Source organism: Gigantopelta aegis, chromosome 5 (genome assembly GCF_016097555.1).
Source record: "Gigantopelta aegis isolate Gae_Host chromosome 5, Gae_host_genome, whole genome shotgun sequence".
In the NCBI taxonomy this organism is placed as follows: Eukaryota; Metazoa; Mollusca; class Gastropoda; order Neomphalida; family Peltospiridae; genus Gigantopelta; species Gigantopelta aegis.
Genome location: NC_054703.1, coordinates 31,911,294 through 31,930,864, shown reverse-complemented (window position 1 = coordinate 31,930,864; position 19,571 = coordinate 31,911,294). Strand labels below are relative to the sequence as shown.

At 33.7% G+C, this 19,571-nt stretch overlaps 2 protein-coding genes across 2 annotated transcripts in view; one reads left to right on the top strand and one right to left on the bottom strand.

The window, feature by feature from the left end:
• LOC121373619 (phospholipid-transporting ATPase ABCA3-like) overlaps window positions 1–19,571 on the bottom strand; it is a 213,937-nt gene that overhangs the window by 161,763 nt on the left and 32,603 nt on the right. The gene's annotated exons all lie outside the window — the stretch shown is intronic.
• LOC121373620 (CARD- and ANK-domain containing inflammasome adapter protein-like) lies at window positions 3,055–5,019 on the top strand. Its single transcript, XM_041500320.1, has one exon. The coding sequence runs from the start codon at window positions 3,181–3,183 to the stop codon at window positions 3,832–3,834; it is 654 nt and encodes a 217-aa protein (XP_041356254.1). The 5' UTR covers window positions 3,055–3,180; the 3' UTR covers window positions 3,835–5,019.

Genomic DNA, 19,571 nt, shown 5'->3' with positions numbered 1-19,571 from the left:
ATGCAATAGCACCTGGTATATACACTGATGTCAATTTAAATTAATATAACGAATATATTTACTGGCCAAATGAAACAACACTTTATAGGCATATTGTCACATACCACTGACCAATTTAATGGTCTAACAAAGTATTACCTGAACAAAAATAATTTGATTTGTTCCTAAATGTACTTTATTCAACCATCTTCATAACCACTATACTCCATTTGTTAATGATATTTTGTAAAAAAAAAAATTGAATTACGGCAGTGGTCCATAATTCAAAAAATAAAATTGCCGAGAGGATTGACATGGATTTTACTGCATCATGGTTCAGTTAAAGTGATGCAATGGCTAGATTTGGTTTCCAACAATTAATGTAATTTTTAATTTATTATCCAGTTTTAGAGAAATTAGGTCCTTAAATCTGTGACAGTATGTATGCCTTTAAGACAACAGGTTCTGTCACATATCTCACCAATGACATGGCCATATTTAATACCCCCTTTAAAGTTAGTCGAATTTCAAATTTTGATCAGGTGAGATGCTATTTAAAGTGACAGACTCTAGTTTCTAAGGACGCACGTTCGTCTGAGAAGTAATGGTTACTGAAAGAAACAAATTATTTTTAAACACTATTTCCTGTTTAAACATCACATATTTTAGCTTCTGTCTGAAATAACCTTATTCAAATGTATATTGCAGATTTGTAGATTGACTAAACTTTGTGTCCATTTTAATGGGTTGAAACTAGGGTCTGCGATTTTAATGTAAAACTGCCCACAGAGAGCAATATGAAGACAAGAAATCTAGGGCATTTTCGAAATGTCCTGAGGATATTTTCACATGCAGGCCTGAATAGTGTACCTTTGTATTATATTACAGGTACAGTAAAGTACTCTCATAACTAACCGGAAAGGACCGTGACAGTTAGTTCATTATAGCATTAATTCGTTTTCTTACACACCCGTTGGTGAAAACATCATGCATTATTTTTAATAAAACATAATTGTTTACACACGTACATATGTCAACAATTTCAAGACATACGACTGGCTGCTCCTAGGTGATAACCAGGTCACCAATGTCATACGTTCAATAAAAAAAAGCGCAGCATGCTGGAAATCGATTGCACTGTGACGTATAGTTAAACTGACAATCATGTGCCTGTGACGCGTAAGTCAGCTACAAGTGCAACGGCTGTAAATGACTTTTAGTCGAAATAGATGTTAAAATAATGTTCGACCCATCGGGTAGTTCGACCTAACCATTCGGTCAGTAACGTGTAATTGTAACTCGGGACTTCGTTGTTAATTCGAGCGTTGCGGTGTATTCGACCCTTCCGAGTAAGATCCAACACGATTATATATATACTGACGAAAAAAAAGAGTATACTGATCATTGTTGATAATAGTTGGTCGGCTTAGCCAATCGTGTTTCACATACTGACAACTGTTGTTGTTTTTTTTCTTTTTTATAGATTTTTCATTGCATCAATTAAAAGACTTCGACCCAACTAAATACCCCGAAATTGAAGCCTATAACCAGGCTGAAGCACGTCTAAATAATCTTGGATTGGTAACTTTGTTTGGACCTCCGGGTTCAGGCAAAACAACAGCAGCATGGATTCTTATAACACGCATTTGTGAAAAGAGCGAAATACATCCATTGGTACTGACAGACGCATCGGAAATTGACGACATCCCTGTACATGAACATGTGAAAGAAGCGGAGTATGTCATATTGCTTGATGACATATTTGGGAAGAGCACTTTAGTCAAACGGTACAAAGAATCCTGGGAACAGAAATTCGATAAAATATGGAAAATGATTGAATATGGATTAATAAAAGTCATCATTACATTTACAAGTGTCATACTTTATGATTGCCAACGCAGCAGAAATTACCGTATTTATAGCACAATACATCAGATAGACCTACAAGACCTTACCACTGAAGAAAAAATTAACATACTTGACTACCATCTGAAACGTAAAATGATTGAGACGAGTCTTAACAATAAGCTCGTTGCTGTACGCAATTACGTTGGAGGGCTCAGTTTTCCTCTGTGTTGTAGCTTCTATGTAGCTTCTTCCGAAGCTCAGTCGCAAGGACCTGACTTCTTCAAAAGACCTTCTGCATATGTTCACACAACTCTGAAGCAAATCAAAACAGACATGTCAGAGAGGAGCCAGTGTCAGTATCTCGTCCTCCTGTTGGTGATGTTTAATCAAGGGGTCTTGAGAGATGATTACCTACAAGGCAATACTGTATTAAAACTAATTAAAAAGATACAACGTCATTGCAGCGTCAAACATACCTCCCTTCCATATATAAGACAAACCGCTGACTCGCTGTGTGGCACCTACCTTAGACATTGTGACGTGTACAAAAGGTATGAATTTATTGACCAGTCAGTGTGTGACGCATTGTTCAAAACGTTTTCTCAAGATAATTTTAAAGAAAGCATTAAAAACTGTCCCGTTGAAACGCTGCTTCAGTGTGTTGTCACCAGACGGGTGCAAAATAAAGGTACTATGACAGTTTTTGTGGACAAGAATCACTATAGTATTCTAGCTAACAGGTTCACGGACTTGCTGAAATCAAAACAGGCTAGACTTCTTCTTCAACATCCTTCACTCAAGTATGAAGAATTTACTAATTTTTTGACTCACATATGTTGGAAAGATGAAGTGCCAACTGAAATTGTGTCTTGCAAAATTGATCGTGAGTTGCATCCAATTGGGCATTTGATGGTGCATTATAGTGTTTCGAATGTCAATCCAAAAGAGTACCCTCTTTCAATGAAAACATGTGAACTTGACCTTTACAGTAATACATATTTGTGTTACTGTATCTCATCATATCCATCCAGTGTTCTTGTTCTGAACGATTCAACTGCACTTCTGACACATGTTTTGACCAGACTTTGTCAGTTTAATGAAGACCAGAAAATGGAACTCTTAAATTTACTCATCCTTAAGGGTAATGATCTTGAAAGGATTAAGTTTTTTTTAAACCAAAATATTGTTTGTTCAGTGGATACCCTCTTGGCTGCTGCAGGGTCAAGATCAGATAATGTTTCTGTGTTACGTGCCCTAGTGGAAAGGGTGAAAAGGAAGGACGTTGATCAGATTCTAAAAACACTGTTGATATTGGCAATCGACTGTGGAAATGAGAAAATATCCAGCTTTTTGATGGATGAAATGCACGGAATGGGGGACATGCAGCCAATCTTTAAGAGTTTTCGCAGAATCCTGTTAATTCGGTGTCATACCTGCGTTAAGACAACTGACAACAAATCACAATTTTTCGAGCGTGGTGCCGTGAATCTGTTTACACAATTGTGTAGCTATGAAACAGAGTACTGTTCAGAGACTGAGGTGTACCTGGCAGCGGGCCATCGCTCAGCAGGCATCTTGAAAGAAATTGTACACAGGGATCCATCTTGTTTGAATGTCGACGATGGATGTGAAACCGTGCTACATTCAGCTGCACGATATGGTTGTGTGGAGTCTGTTAAGTTTCTGAAAGAGAATGGATGTGACGTCAATGCCAGCAACAAGCAGAAGCAAACACCACTACATGTAGCTGCAGAAAATAACCAGTCTCAGATCATCTCTTACCTGCTGTCTGTTGGTGCTGATCTTGATGTTGAAGATACTGACGGCAAAACACCTTTGCACTTGGCATCCATAGCACATTCCTCTGCTTCAGTGAAAGCAATAAAAGAACATATAGATCAAATAAAATCATTAAAACAATCGCCAAAAGCAAAGAAGCAAAAAAGAAAAGGAAAACAAGAATCAAAATACAAACGATATAAAAAAAACCAACCCAAAAACCCATAAAGAGTCTGGATTTAAGATCGATACTTAAAAAGAGACCATGCAAAACATCAGGTTTTGATGGAATTCTTATTTACCGAGGGCCCAGGTTTAGAGTCCCAGAGTAAATAAATTGTCAAGACTGAACCAAAGTAAAACAAAGCGACATGTGACTGGTGTCAGTAAGAGCATAAACAGTAAATAGGACAACTTGGGTTGCCCGTCCATTAAACTGATGACCTTAAATGTGGAAGGTCTTGCATCTAAAATAGGTGACTCAGACTTTATAAACTATGCTTATAATTTCCATATTGTTATTTTAACCGAAACATTTATTGACAGCATTTATGACCTATCAGATATTTTCACATCATTTATGAAAATTAATGCACCTGCAAAACAATTAACTGGTACTACGAAAGGCAGAAGGTCAGCCACAGGTGGTGTGTTGATATTAGTTCATGAATCAATTTTAGAATATGTTATCAAATTTGACATCACAGGTTTTTGTTTCAATAGTAATACCATTGTTCTTAAAATAGATAAAACTATCTTACACAGTGTTAATAATATGATATTAATAGGTACTTATATTCCACCTAAATATTCCCTTGCATATAATAATGGAAATAGTGGGGTTGAGGAATTTGAAAATATATTATTGTCTCTACATGAACAATATTTTGATAATATATTTGTAATATGTGGATATATAAATTGCAGAACAGCAGATCTGCAATCTAAATGTGCAGAAGTATCTGATTATGCTGAGGTATAGATGATGATGGGAGTGAATCACACAATGGCTGTCATGACAGAAAGTCAGATGATAAGATATGTAATGATTTACAAACTACTTGATATGTGTAGCAACTGTTTGATGGCTCATACACATATATTTCCCAACAGGATTGTAGTATGATTGACTATTTTCTGATATCATTTATGCATATTTCTATTTGCTCTTCACTACATGTATCATGTCCAATATGGTCTAAACATTTACTAGTTGAAATGACGTTGTATGGTACTCCTAAATACCCGGATTATTCTGATAATGAACAGAAAAAGTGTTATGAAAAAATTGTATGGGATGATTCTAAGCTAAGGGATTTTCAAAAGAATCTGGAAAATCATGATACACACGATGATTTTGTTAAGGCCTTAAGATATATAGAATGTGCTAAGTTTGATGATGCATTGGAAAGTTTTAATAATGGGCTTAAAAATTGTGCATCATGTATGTATAAAACCTTCACTGATAGTGAGAAGAAGTTTGTTCCCATACATGCTTGGTTTGATAAAGTGTGTTATAAAATGCGAAAGAAAGCTAACTACTTTCTACCTATATTTAAGAGATCAAAGTCAGTTGAAGATAAATTAATTTATTTAGGGAGACGAAGAGACTATTAGAAACTTATTTTAGAAAAATAACGGACATACTGTGATAACAAACGACATGTGTTATTAGACAATATTAATAATTCTAATATATTTTGGAAAGAAATTAAAAGGATAAACTATAATGTATCTCAAAGAAATAGTATAAGTAAAGATCAATGGCTTAAACACTTTACAAGGGTTTTTGACAAGGGTATATATCCACAGATTTGGGCTACATCGGTGATCATCCCTGTGCATGAAAAGGGAAATATAAATAACCCAGATAATTATCGTACTATTTCTTTATTGTCTGTTATGAGTAAAATATATACACACATTATAAATAAATGTTTAACTCACTGGGCTGAAGGCACAGGGACACTTGTAGAAGAACAAGCAGGATTCAGAGCTAATTACTCAACAATTGACCATATTTTTACTCTATATGGCTTAATCCAAAAGAAATTGCTATCAGGTACTAAATTGTATGTGGCTTTTATTGATTTCAAGAAGGCTTTTGACTCTGTTAATAAAAATATATTGTGGAATATTTTAATAACTATTGGAATTCATGGTAAGACAATGGATATGTTGAATGCTATGTATGCATTTGTTAAGACATGTGTCAGATACAATTCACATGAGTTTACAGATTTCTTTGAATGTCCTTTAGGTGTAAAACAAGGGTGTAAAATAAGCCCTCTGCTTTTTCTTTTGTTTTATAAATGAATTGGCAAATGAAGTAATAGAGGGTGGTAAATATGGTGTACAAATTCTACCTAACTTAAATTAGTTATATTTGCTCCTTTTTGCAGATGATATAGTTTTGTTATCAATTACCCTGGTGACTGCAAACGCAAATTAATAATTTGAAGAAATCTGCTGATAGACTTTGTCTAACTGTGAATTTAGATAAGACTAATATTGTTGTCTTTAGAAATGGTGGGTACCTTTCTGCTAGAGAAAAATGGAAATATGGAAACCTTGAAATCAAAGATGTAAATACCTTGGTATGAATTTCACTACGAAACTTAGTAGAAATTCGGCATTACAACATACTGTGTCAAAAGCAAAATGAGCTGTATTCAAATTATAAGATCATTATATAAATTGGGTACATTTAATAGTAAACTGTTAAACTGTTCGACTGCCTATGTTAACATATTCATCGGAAGTATAAGGCCTTTCCAGTCTTCCTGAAATTGAAAAGGTACATTTACTTGCATGTAAACGCTTTTGTATGTGTTCTCTCACAAACCCCAAATCTAATGGTGTATTCTGAGACCGGTCGTTATCTCCTTTACATTATAACCATTATCAAAGCTGTTAAATATTGGACACGCCTGTTACAGCTACCTTCTTCTAGGCTATGTAAACAAACAGAAGTAATGCTTTATAATTTTTGTTGCAAAGGTAAAATAATTTGGCATGTCAGATGGAAAATATGTTATGCTGTAGTGGCGTTGGCTATGTCTGGCTATATCAAGACATTGGTGATGTTAAAATATTTCTAAAAACTTTAAAACTTAGATTAACAGACGTATATTTACAAGAATGGTTAACATATATAAATAGTACTGATAGATGTGAAATATATATATATATCTTTTAAATCAACTATACTTCTAGGAAAACATTTGGATTGGAATGTACATCATTTTAGAAATGCACTCACAAGATTTAGATTAGGCTATACAATTATTAACACTCATAGAAATAGATACAGACATGACTTTCCCAAACAGTGTCACTATTGTGATGACATATTGGATGATGAATTCCATTTTTTGTTTATATGTCCATTATATAGGGATTTAAGAATAAAATATCTTGTCTCCAAAATACAGGTGCCATTCCAATAGATTAAAAATGATAATTTTATTAAATACAGAATGTCATACACAGAAATGGAATATATGTAAATGTATTTGTGAAGCACTTAGAATTCGGGAAGTATTCAGTAATAGTTAATTCAAGTCATTTGGTTAGTATGCATAGATATTATGATTGGTCTTCATATTTCATATGCATGAGTTGATGTCTGCGCTACTCTTTTTGTAACAGGGTGGTCAACCCTAACAATGCAATAAATAAATAAATATATATAACTATCATTATAGTTATTGTTTAATGAAATTTTGAATAGTGCAGTTTGTCGTGTCGCGCATTATAAACAAAAACGAAGTGCAAACAATTATTATTAGTGATCGTTTGATTGCATAATGCGAGTTACATTTAGTTGAATTCTATAAAAATGTGTTTATACTTGACGAAACTATGTTTGTAAATAGTTGCCATAATTTATTTATGGAATGTTAGTATATTACGATCGCTAAATGTGTTAATTTAAAGCGACATTCCCGAGTTTGCTGCAATTTTTAGGATGTTACCCATCGATTAACAGACTTTTTGACGACTGTAAACACATATCAAATTATTTATCTGCATAAAATATTAGTGGCTGTATATTAAATGTGTTTTTTGATCGTTCTAGTATTTGTACTAGGTTAAATTTCATTTTATTTCCTAAAAAGATTTTTTCGTACGTACGAAATTATTTGAAAACAAAATCCAGTTTGGGCTTCTTACAAATATTAAGACGATCAGAATATACAGACACCGATATTCTAAACAAGAAATATATTTAATATGTAAATTTAATTGTAGAAATATTTTATTAATCAGAAACATCTTACAATGCAGCAAACTCGGGAATGTCCCTTTAATGTTCAAAGTCTGTGTTTAGTCCTTACGGTCTTCGACTTTGTTATTTAATTCCCAGATTCCCGTGCATATAAAAGCTATGACATATCGTTGGTATTAATATTATCGATGTGCACACTGAAAACATCCCATGGGCGTGTAAATAAAACTGGGATAACTGTCCGTTTGATCGACTGTTTTAACATGGATGCCGACAGTGACCTTGCCCTTCATTAAAGTTTAATTTCCTCCAAAACTTGTACGATCGATTAACTATTGTCTTAGTTAAACGTATCCTAATATTGTGTATATATTATAGCAAATCATTTTATTAATGCATTGAGATAATAACTGTAAAACTGGTTACTGTAATATTGGTGTTATTAGGAACTATATCCTTGTACACTGAGAACCTGTTTACACATAAAGGTTGGTAAGGTCAGATATACAATCTGACAATCAGTATACAATGCTTGTAAACAACAGTATAAAAATGCCGGTTTTATTATTTATCCCAAAGGCATTTTTATTAAAGCTATTTTATATTGAAATTAGACCAAAAACGCAATTGTGTAATGATAGTCTCATGTTTATGCACATTGGAATTTGTTTGTATAATTAGCTTGAATTTCCATTGTATTTGCAATGCAACATCACACGTTGTTTTTTTTGTGCGTGATAAATAATGTAGTTTTTATGAATATTCTAAATGTTTTGTTTTCTTTATTAAAACTATTTTATGTTGAATTCAGACCAAAAACGCATAACGCGTTTTAGTATGTGGTAAATAATGTGTTTTTATAAATATTCTAAATATTTGTTTCTGTGAAACTGTTTTATTCTAATTTTAGATTAGAAAAGCAATTGAGAAATGCTAGTTTTATGTTTATACACTTTAGAAATTTACAGTATTAATTATTTAAAGTTGGTAGTGTTTTCGCGCGTGGTAAATAATGTATTTTCAATGCACCATAACGCGGTTTTGTGCATGGTAAATAATGTGTTTTTATAAATATTCTAAATGCTTATTTCATTAAAACTATTTTTGTTGAATTAAGACCAAAACCGCAATTGTCTAATAATAGTCTCATGTTTATGTACATTAGAATTTGTTTGTATTATTAGCTTGAAGTTCCATTGTATTTGCAATGCACAATAACACAATGTTTGTGCGTGGTAAATAATGTGTTTTTATAAATATTGTAACTGCTTTGTCTGTGAAATTGATTTACCCTGATTTTAGACTGAAAACCAATCAAGAAATGCTAGTTTTATGTTGATGCATTTTAGAAATTTACAGTTTTATTTATTTGTAGTTGGTAATGTTTTCTCGTGTGGTAAATAATACCGCATTTATAAATATGTCTAAACGCTTTTTCATTAAAACTATTTTATGTTGAATTTAGACTAAATACTCAATTTTGTAATGATAGACTCATGCTTATTCACATTAGAATTGGTTTGTTTTATTAGCTTGAATTCTAAATGTATTTTCAATGCACCATAACGCGTTTATGTGCCTATTAAATAATGGTTGTAACGAGAAAAAACCCAGTCAGTTGAACGGATTTGTCACAACCAAATTGTATTAAAATGTTTATTAAAATATTGTGTATATATTTTACTTACAGTGGTGCAGATATTTTTGTGCGCAGTATAATACCAATGCTGTGTGGTTGTTTTGCATTGATCCACACGTGCATTACATGCACTATGTGTGCGGTCCGTGCTGTTACTTGATAAAATCAACATTCTCTTGGTAATATGTCAGTTCGACCCAGCGTTAGCTACAAGCTTTGCACGTGTTTGTATGCTGACATGTAGAAACGTGGTGTGTACTGGTTTTGTATATATATTATATTTTGGTTAAAATACATTTTAAAAATATATAATACATGTAGTCAGAACTGCAACTTGTTGAATATTTTGTAATATATATATATATTTTCTCAAACGTTTATTTCCATGAAATGCCACATTTACATCCGTGTTATATACCCACGTGGCCTGGGTATACTATACACACACATATATACACAATAAATATTATACATCTTATTTGAAGAAATAACATCGCAAAATAATAATAATGAAACATAGCTATGTACATCTATTACGTAACAGGGATTGGCAAAGTCATGGAGGACAGTTATATTAGTAAGGAAATTAAGGAAATGTTATCTCCAACTGGAAGGATGTTTCCATTAGCATAAAAATAAACTAAGTGGAATTGATGGACTTATTATTATTATTATTATTATTATTATAAATACATTATTTAAAGTATTAATTTTAAGGAGGTAAAATGCCCCATTTTTCTGTGAAGCGGTCTTCATTGTACAATAAATTATATTTTTCTATTGTTCTATAAAACTAAGAGCTTCCATAAATGTTGGTAGTTTTTCTTTATGTTTACAACTCTATATATATATATATATATATATATATATATATATATATATATATATATATATATATATATATATATATATATATATATATATATATCTTTTCAGTATAACAATTAGATGATTTATTAAAATGCTTTTACTAGGGATACCCACCAAAACATCTTGAATATTTAATTTAATAACTGATCCTATCTGTGTTTCGAGGCAAATTTCAAATGTTTTCCATATTTGATTGGAGTGAGGGCAATAGAAAAATATGTTCCAAAGATTCTGGTTCGTTAGCACAAAAACTGCATTTATTATCCGCCTGAATGCCAAACATACTTTGTATTATTTTAAAGATGGTCAGAAGTAGGAACATGTTGTAATTATTAATAGTACTGTTGTATATTCTTTGGGAATATATTGTACATTATTCATTTCAAATATTGTATATTTGGTCTCTTATTTTGTAAGCTAGAATATTTAGTATATATTATAAATGAATAATTATTACAATGTTTTGGAGAAGAGTGAAGAGTTGTTTGGAAATGCGAATGTACCGATTTAGTGTTACGGTTTTGGGGTACTACCGGTATTTGATTATTGTAATGACGTTAGATTGTGGTTATGTTTGTGGTAGCGATAGAGCTAGCCATTGGGGAGCCTATTGAATAGCTTGTGTGCACGGATAGATTAGTCTGTATAGACTGTTATTGGTGAAATGTGATATTTCAAATTGAGGCGCACTTTTGAAGAACAGTCTGACTGTTGATGTAAGGGGTCTTGTTTTAGTCAACACAAGGTGCGACGACGGGGTAATAAACACCATGGGTGCGCTCCTTTCACCTCTCCTGGACATGTTCCAACTGTTCTGTCCTGGACAGCGAAAGGAACGATTTTGGAACAGGAAGTTACTTCAACGACATGGCTGCCTCTATTGTTGTGGTCAAACATTCGATCGTTTCAATTATTAAACATAAAATAAACGCTTTAACTTACACACTACAGTAAATCAGAATAACGATGTCGCCTCTTTGACTGGTGGTTATTTGTTTAAGTTGTCCTTGTAATTTTTATACCTGTATTTGGCTAGCTAATTAGTAATTTGTACTTTCCTAAAACACAAACCTTGCATATTGTCCGCCATTTTGTCTTCCGGCTGCACCACGTCGTCTGGCAGAAGTGGAGTAAGTCCTGGACAGGTGCCTGTTCACTCCATTGCTGTGCGGAGTACTCTGGCTCTCCGGGAGAGTGACAGGAGCGTACCCCATATTTATGTTGACCCATTTGTTATAGGTTATTGCTTGATTAAAGGGACATTCTTGAATTTGCTGCAATTTTAAAGATGTTATCGACTAACAGATTTTTTAACGATTGTAATTACATATGAAATATATTTTTGTGCATAAAATATTAGTGGTTGTATATTAAAAGTGTTTCTGATCGTTCCAATATTTGTACTAGGTTAAATTTGATTTTATTTCCTAAAATAGAGCTTTTCGTACGTACGAAATTATTTGAAGACAAAATCCAGTTTGGGCTTCTTACAAATATTAAGACGACCAGAAACACATTGACTATATAGACACTGATATTCTAAACAAGAAAATATATTTAATATGTAAGTTTAATCGTAACAATATTTTATTAGTCGGAAACATCTTACAATGTAGCAAACTCAGGAATGTCCCTTTAATATGGAAGGCTGGAGGTGACCGACTTCACGAGATGTGAACACAACTAGCTAGCGTCATGGCAATGACGAAGGACTGGATGGTGTAGGAATCTGAAGTAACCATGGACGATCCTGTTATCGTTACCGATTCGCAAGCCACATGCGTCGGATGTGACTTTGTTTATTCATTACGGAAAAGAAAATGCAACAACTTCGTTCCGATGACCCAAAAGAATTTTGTAAAATATTTAAGGGACAGAAAACACCAGAAGAACACATACCTTCAGTGGATGACTTTTTAAATTTTTTCAGTGATCTAAATAAGAGTGACCAAAATTATACTGTACCAGATTTTAATATAAACGAAGTAATTGACGAAGTAAATAATAATGAAACCATAAACGGAAAATTTAGCGAAGACGAAATTAAAAGGGCCATAAATCAACTGAAAAATAACAAAGCGGCCGGCACCGACCAAGTAATTAATGAATATATTAAATCTACTGCTGACTTATTCATTCCAGTCTATGTTAAATTGTTTAATACAATACTAGATCATTCTGTTTTCCCAGACGAATGGCTTAAAGGTACAATTATCCCAATCTATAAAAATAAAGGGGACCGTTCATTACCTGAAAATTATCGACCCATAACTTTACTCTCCTGCTGTTCTAAATTATTTACAACTATACTGAATAACCGCTTAAAAACATTTACTGAAGAAAATGATATTTTGAGTGAAGCGCAGTCAGCTTTTCGAAAAGGATATTCAACAATAGACCATATATTTACATTACATACTTTGATAGATATTAAAAAAAAAAAAAAACAGAAATTATTCTACACTTTTGTCGATTTCCAGAAAGCTTTTGATATGGTATCTCGTACACACTTATGGCATAAGCTACTGGATTATGGCATAAACGGTAAATTTTTAAAAATTATCTACCAAATGTATAAAGGCATAAAATCATTAATATATGCAAACAATCAGAAATCTTCATTATTCCCATGCAGCAACGGCGTCCTTCAGGGTGAAAATTTATCACAGTCCTATTTTCCTTGTATCTAAATGACCTAGAAAAATATTTAATAAATTTTGAATGTTAAGGAGTTACCCCCATTGATGAAAACCAACAAAACCCGCTCGACATCGGCATTCACTTACTTTGCTTACTTTATGCAGATGATACTGCTATACTAGCTACCAATGCCGCTAATTTACAACACACACTAAACGTATTCGATCAGTACTGTAATAAATGGAAACTAAAGATAAATATCTCAAAAACTAAAGTATTAATTTTCAATGGAAATGCCAGAGATTATAAATATACTTTCAAACTTGGAAAATATGTTCTCGAAAATGTGAAGGAATTTAAATACCTTGGGGTCACTTTTAGCAAATTAAATAATTTTAAAACGACCAAGGCTCAATTAAAACATCAAGCAACTAAAGCTATGTATTTTGTATTGGCGAAATCTAAAGACAATAATCTATCGACTGAGTGTAAACTTAAAATGTTTGAATCAATGGTTCTCCCAATCTTGTTATACGGTTGCGAACTCTGGGGATATGGAAAAAACGATATATGCGATTCTGTTCAAATAAATTTCTTCCGACACATCTTGCCAACAAAAATATCCACCCCATTATTTATGTTATACAGAGAATTGGGGAAAGTGCCCGTGGAATTAAATATTCAAAGAAGAATGGTTTGTTACTGGGCACGCATTATTTCAGGGAAACAATCAAAATTATCATTTCTTCTATACAGATTTATGTTGACAGATCATGTTACAAATAGAATAAATTATAATTGGCTCACTAGTATTAAACATATTTTGGAGCATTTAGGAAAGAGCGATGTTTGGATATCACACACCTTTTTATCGTTAACTTGGCTCTCACAACAAATTAAAATTAGGCAAAATGATCAATATTTACAAATATGGAATAATAGCATATCAATGTCATCAAAAGGCAAAACCTATCAACTTTTTAAAGAACTCATTTTTGAAAAATATTTAAATATATTTCCCGAAAGGTTGTGGAGATTAATTATGAAATTTAGAACGTCAAATCACTATTTACCTGTCGAAACTGGAAGGTGGAATAACATATTATTTGAAGACAGATTGTGTACTTTGTGATGAAAGTGACATTGGTGATGAATTCCATTATTTATTTGTATGTATATTTTTTCATCATTCCCGAGTAAGATTTTTACATCCCTATTATTATACTAGACCAAGCACCTACAAATTCAAAGAACTAATGAGCAGTAAGAAAATAAGTGTATTAAAGAAGTTGGCGAAATTTATAAATGTAATTTGCCAGGTTTTTAAACGTCCTTGTAACTGAATAACTCATGTCACAATCAAAACTGTTTCCTAGCTATATTACAGTTATTATTATTATTATTATTATTACTGTACCATGTACTGCCATTACTATTACTACTACTGCTACTATTATTATACTACTACAACTACCATTACTGCTACCACCATTATTATTACTACTACTACTAATACTATTACTACTACTACTACTACTACTGTTACAGTTATTATCAATTAATATCATATACAAGTAAATGCATGTATTATGTATTATCATATGTTATTATTTCATCCTCCTGTAAACCATCTTGTCACGTTTATACTATTTATTATGTATGTTCTTCTAACGCCGTTGTGGAACGGCCTGAGAGTAATAAAGTTCTGTTCTTCTGTTCTGTTCTGTTTAGTTAACAACTGTTCAGACTTTGAAACTGATTTAATTCTAATTTGTCAAAGTGATTTTTTTTTTTTTATAAAGTAGAATCGTGATTAATTGATTTAGTGTGTAAACTGAAGACATCTTAAAAATTAAATACATATTTTATTTTACTACTTATTGTCATTTTTGTTTAGAATGTTCAGGTAGTGTCTAATTCAAGCACTCAGTCAGTCCAGATGTGACAGGATCCACTGAGGTGGTTCGATCCTGCGACGCTAGCTCCCCAGGTGAGCGCTCAACCGACTGAGTTAAATCCCGCCCCCAGTTTGACAGTCGTGTACCCTCAATATCAATAATTTGTTTTTAAATGTTAGTTCCCAGTGGCGGACCCAGAAAATCCATTTAAGGGGTAGGGCCCAATGACATGAGGTGGAATGCCAATGGAACTTTGGGGGAGGTTTGGAGGGGATCGTAAAAAAATGAAAATTGCTCTATAATAAAATTATAACTGTCGCAAAATTTAGGGGGTGGGGTCCTATTCCTGGGCCCCCTACATCCGCCTCTGGTTCCTATTACAGCTTGTTGCTTGTAACATAAAAATAAGTGTATGTATTTGAGGGAGGATACAATTCTTTAACGGAGAAGAAAACAAACAAAAAAAACTAACTCTGAATGTCTGTACAACCCGTTAAAGGAGCAGCCCCTAGTTTTAAAACACTAAGGCATATTTTTCACCTAGACGCCTAGTTTTAATCCATTAAAAAATGGACACTACTTTTGGTTAATTTACAAATCTGTAACATATATGGATACAACAGTGTAAAAGAAGAGTCTGTAACATTGAAATACCATTAAAAATAGACTAAAACGCGACTCCATAACCGTTACTTCTTAGATGCGTGTGTGTTTTTAAAAATATGAAAAATTCATTTTGTGGTATTAGAAACACCAGGATGACCAGAAACACTTCGGTTGTACGGAACTAGATAATCTAAACAATACAATATAAGTAATATTTGATTTCAGTGATCATAAAAGGCTCTAATAGTGAGAATATACCTCAGTGTTTAAAAACTAGGGTTTGTCGCTTTAAACAATTAGATATTTTCCATAGCACTATTCCTCGGCCTCAACCCAGACCGACCGGATACGTGCCTACGTGTGGGCGATCTTGTTAAACAAAACTCACAAAGACGCCACGACTAAATGGCAAAATATTGTCATGAACACCTATCTTGGAAAAACGTCTTGAAAACTTGAAATTTGAGCCCGAGTGTAAATCAATACTGTGCACTGCCGTAGGAAGCCGCGGGGACGGAAGGGGGGGGGGGGGGCTGGGGTCGGGGCAAGAGGCATGTGCCCCCCTCTTTCTTGATTCAGTAGCAGCAGCGATTGTTTATAATGGCTGCTACATAAGTTATAAAATGATAACAAATGGTCTAGCGACTGAATGACTGAAAACAAATCCACACCAGTGTGCAACGATGGGGGGACTCAGTCTTACGTGTGTATTTGTTCTAACGCAAATAAAAAACCCCAACCCCACAAAACAAAACATACACTTTTACAACAAAAAAACCAGAAAAAAAAAACCACTGGTCGTAAATTAATATTAATCGCGTACAAAATGATTTTTGGCATTAAATACACGAATGTGGGTAGTATTTGGAAATGTTTCTTTGGAGTGAAGTTATAAGGTTAATTTGAACATGGCTAGAGTCACCTCTCCCCCCCCCCCCCCCCCCCCCCCCTCCGCCATTGATATGTTGTAGTGAAGGGCTAGATGTGGTAATATTTTATGCTCTAACATTTTCTGATTTACAGTTGTTTGTTGTTAGTGAGAGAGGAGAGTCATTACAACTTTCTGTGTGGAAGCCGATACCGGGCTGCGAACCCAGTACCTACCTACCTTATGTCCGATGACTTAACCACGAATCGACCAAGGCCGGGTTTTAGAATTATCTGACCCCCGCCTTACGTTCTTTTGAATTTGTCTTCAAAATACGTTTTGACACCCACTCGCTGATGTACGTTTGTGCTGGGGTATCGTTAAACATTAATTAATTCAGATATTCTTTCTTTATGTCATTCATTCATTCATTCATTCATTCATTCTTTCAGATATTCTTTCATTCCTCCAATCATTCATTCATTCATTCATTCATTCATTCAATCATTCATTCATTCATTCATTCAATCATAATAAGGATCGCTCAGTATTTTTATATTTTATTATTATATCAAGACTTAGTTGAATATGGTTTACAAATTTATAGCTAGTGATTTTCGTAGCGTCGTTTCGCGATAAAAGAGCCGGTGTAGCATATAATTTGCACTCTCCAAGAATACACACTTCCAAATCATTATACAAACATAAAACAAAACTTTAAAAATATATAATTATGTGAGTGCTTAACGAATTTTTATAGCCTACGTTCAATATAGACTGAGGGAGTGCATATTATTCAGAGGGAGTGCATATTATACATACAATATAGACTGTGGGAGTGTATATTACATATATGATATGCACTGGGGAGTGCTTATTCTAAGTATAATCTTGACTGGGGAGTGCAAATTATATGTGACACCGGATGTTCCGATGATCGATTATAACAGTTTGAATGATGAAATTGATGTTGGGGCTTGAGTTTAGTTTTATGGGTACGTAAAACCCTCAAATACGCCACTCTGCAATCTGTATTTTGTAGGATCGATCCCCGTCGGTGGACCCATTGGGCTATTTCTCGTTCCAGCCAGTGCTCCACAACTGGTGTAACAAAGGCCGTGGTATGTACTATCCTGTCTGTGTGATGGTGCATATAAAATATCCCTTGCTGCTAATCGGAAAGAGTAGCCCATGAAGTGGCGACAGTGGGTTTCCTCTCTCAATATATGTGTGGTCCTTAACCGTATGTCCGACGCGATATAACGTAAATAAAATGTGTTGAGTGTGTTGTTAAATAAAACATTTCCTTCCTTTCTTCCTTTTTCTGTGGCGTAATGCTCTGTAGAAAAGAAAAACAAATTAATTACCATCATTGTTTTATAACTAAGCAAACATTACACTAACAGTCACTTTTATAGAAAGTATCAGAATTTCTCTCTTCTTTTTTTCTCTTAACAAAACACTAGACATTAGCAGTATTCCTGAGTTTGCTGCAATTTTTAAGATGTTATCGACTAACAGAGACTTTTTGACGACTGTAATTACATATCAAATAATGTTTTCTGCATAAAATATTAGTGGCTGTATATTAAACGTGTTTCTGATCGTTCTAATATTTGTACTAAGTTAAATTTCATTTCATTATTTCCAAAAAAAAACCCACCGATTTGTTTGTACATACGAAATTATTTGAAGACAAAATCCAGTTTGGGTTTCTTGGAAATATTAAGACGACGAGAAACACATTGAATATACATACACTGATATTCTAAACAAGAAATATATTTAATATGCAAGTTTAATCGTAGAAATATTTTATTAGTCGGAAACATCTTACAATGCAGCAAACTCGGGAATATCTCTTTAAGTGAGATTCGTTTAAAACGACAGACCCTAGTTTTTAAACACCATAGCATATTTTTCACTATTAAAGCCGGGATTTAAAAAAAAAAAAATCGATAATTTAAATTAGAATTACTTACATTTTATTATTTACAATATTCATTTTCATACACCTGAAGTGGTTCTGATCATCCAGATTTTTATAATATCCCAAAATGCATTTTTTTTTTAATAATTCTAAAAACGTTCGTCTGAGAAGTAATGGTTATCGAGTCAAGCTCTAGCTATTTTTAAACGGTATTTCTCTGTTTAAACATCATATACTTTAGCTTCTCTCTGTTATATTCTTATCCAAATGTGTTTTACAGGTTTATAGATTAACTAAACTTAGTGTCCATTTTCACGGGCTGAACTAGGGTCTGCACCTTTAATACCTTTTGGGAGTATTTCTTGTTCTGAACGTGTTGCAAACAGCCAAAATTCTAATACAAATAGTAGGTAAGATGTGTAAGCAAAGGGGGGCAACTCTTAAAGCCTTATTCTCTTGTTTACCCATTTGCGTTAATCGAGTCTTGAGCTTGTGTTGTACCAACATCAGGGCCGTACCCTCCGGTGGGTGGGTGGGTGGGTAGGGACAGTTGCCCCCGTGAGAATGTCACTTTTTTCTTCTTTATTTTTTTAACTCCAGAAAATAGCATACACATCTCAGGGTTTAATTTGTATAGAAAGAAAAAGAAAGAAATGTTTTATTTAATGACGCACTCAACACATTTTATTTACGGTTATGTAGCGTCAGACATATGGTTAAGGACCACACAGATATTGAAAGAGGAAACCCGCTGTCGCCACTTCATGAGCTATACTCTTTTCGATTAGCAGCAAGGAATCTTTTATATGCACCATCCCACGTACAGGGTAGTACATACCAAGGCCTTTGATATGCCAGTCGTGGTGCACTGCCTGGATCGAGAAATAGCCTAATGGGCCCAGCGACAGGGATCGACCCCTAACCGACCGCGCATTAAGCGAGCGCTTTACCACTGGACTACGTTCCGCCCCTTGTAAATGGGAAATGGAAAACGATGATTTTCGATAAGAAGGTTAGGGTGAAAATACTAATTTGTATGAAAACGAATTTAATACAAGAGACGTTCTCTTTATGCGAACTGATGCACCGACTTGTAGCATACGATCGAACTGTACTGTGAGAACGAGAAATAACCCAATGGGACCACAGACGGGGATCGACCCCAAATCGACCACGCATCAAGTAAAGGCTTGGACATAATACCTTAATACCTTTATTGAAACTATTTCTTCATTGATTTAGACCGTTCATGAATTTTGCTTTCGGCAATTATCGCTTTGGAA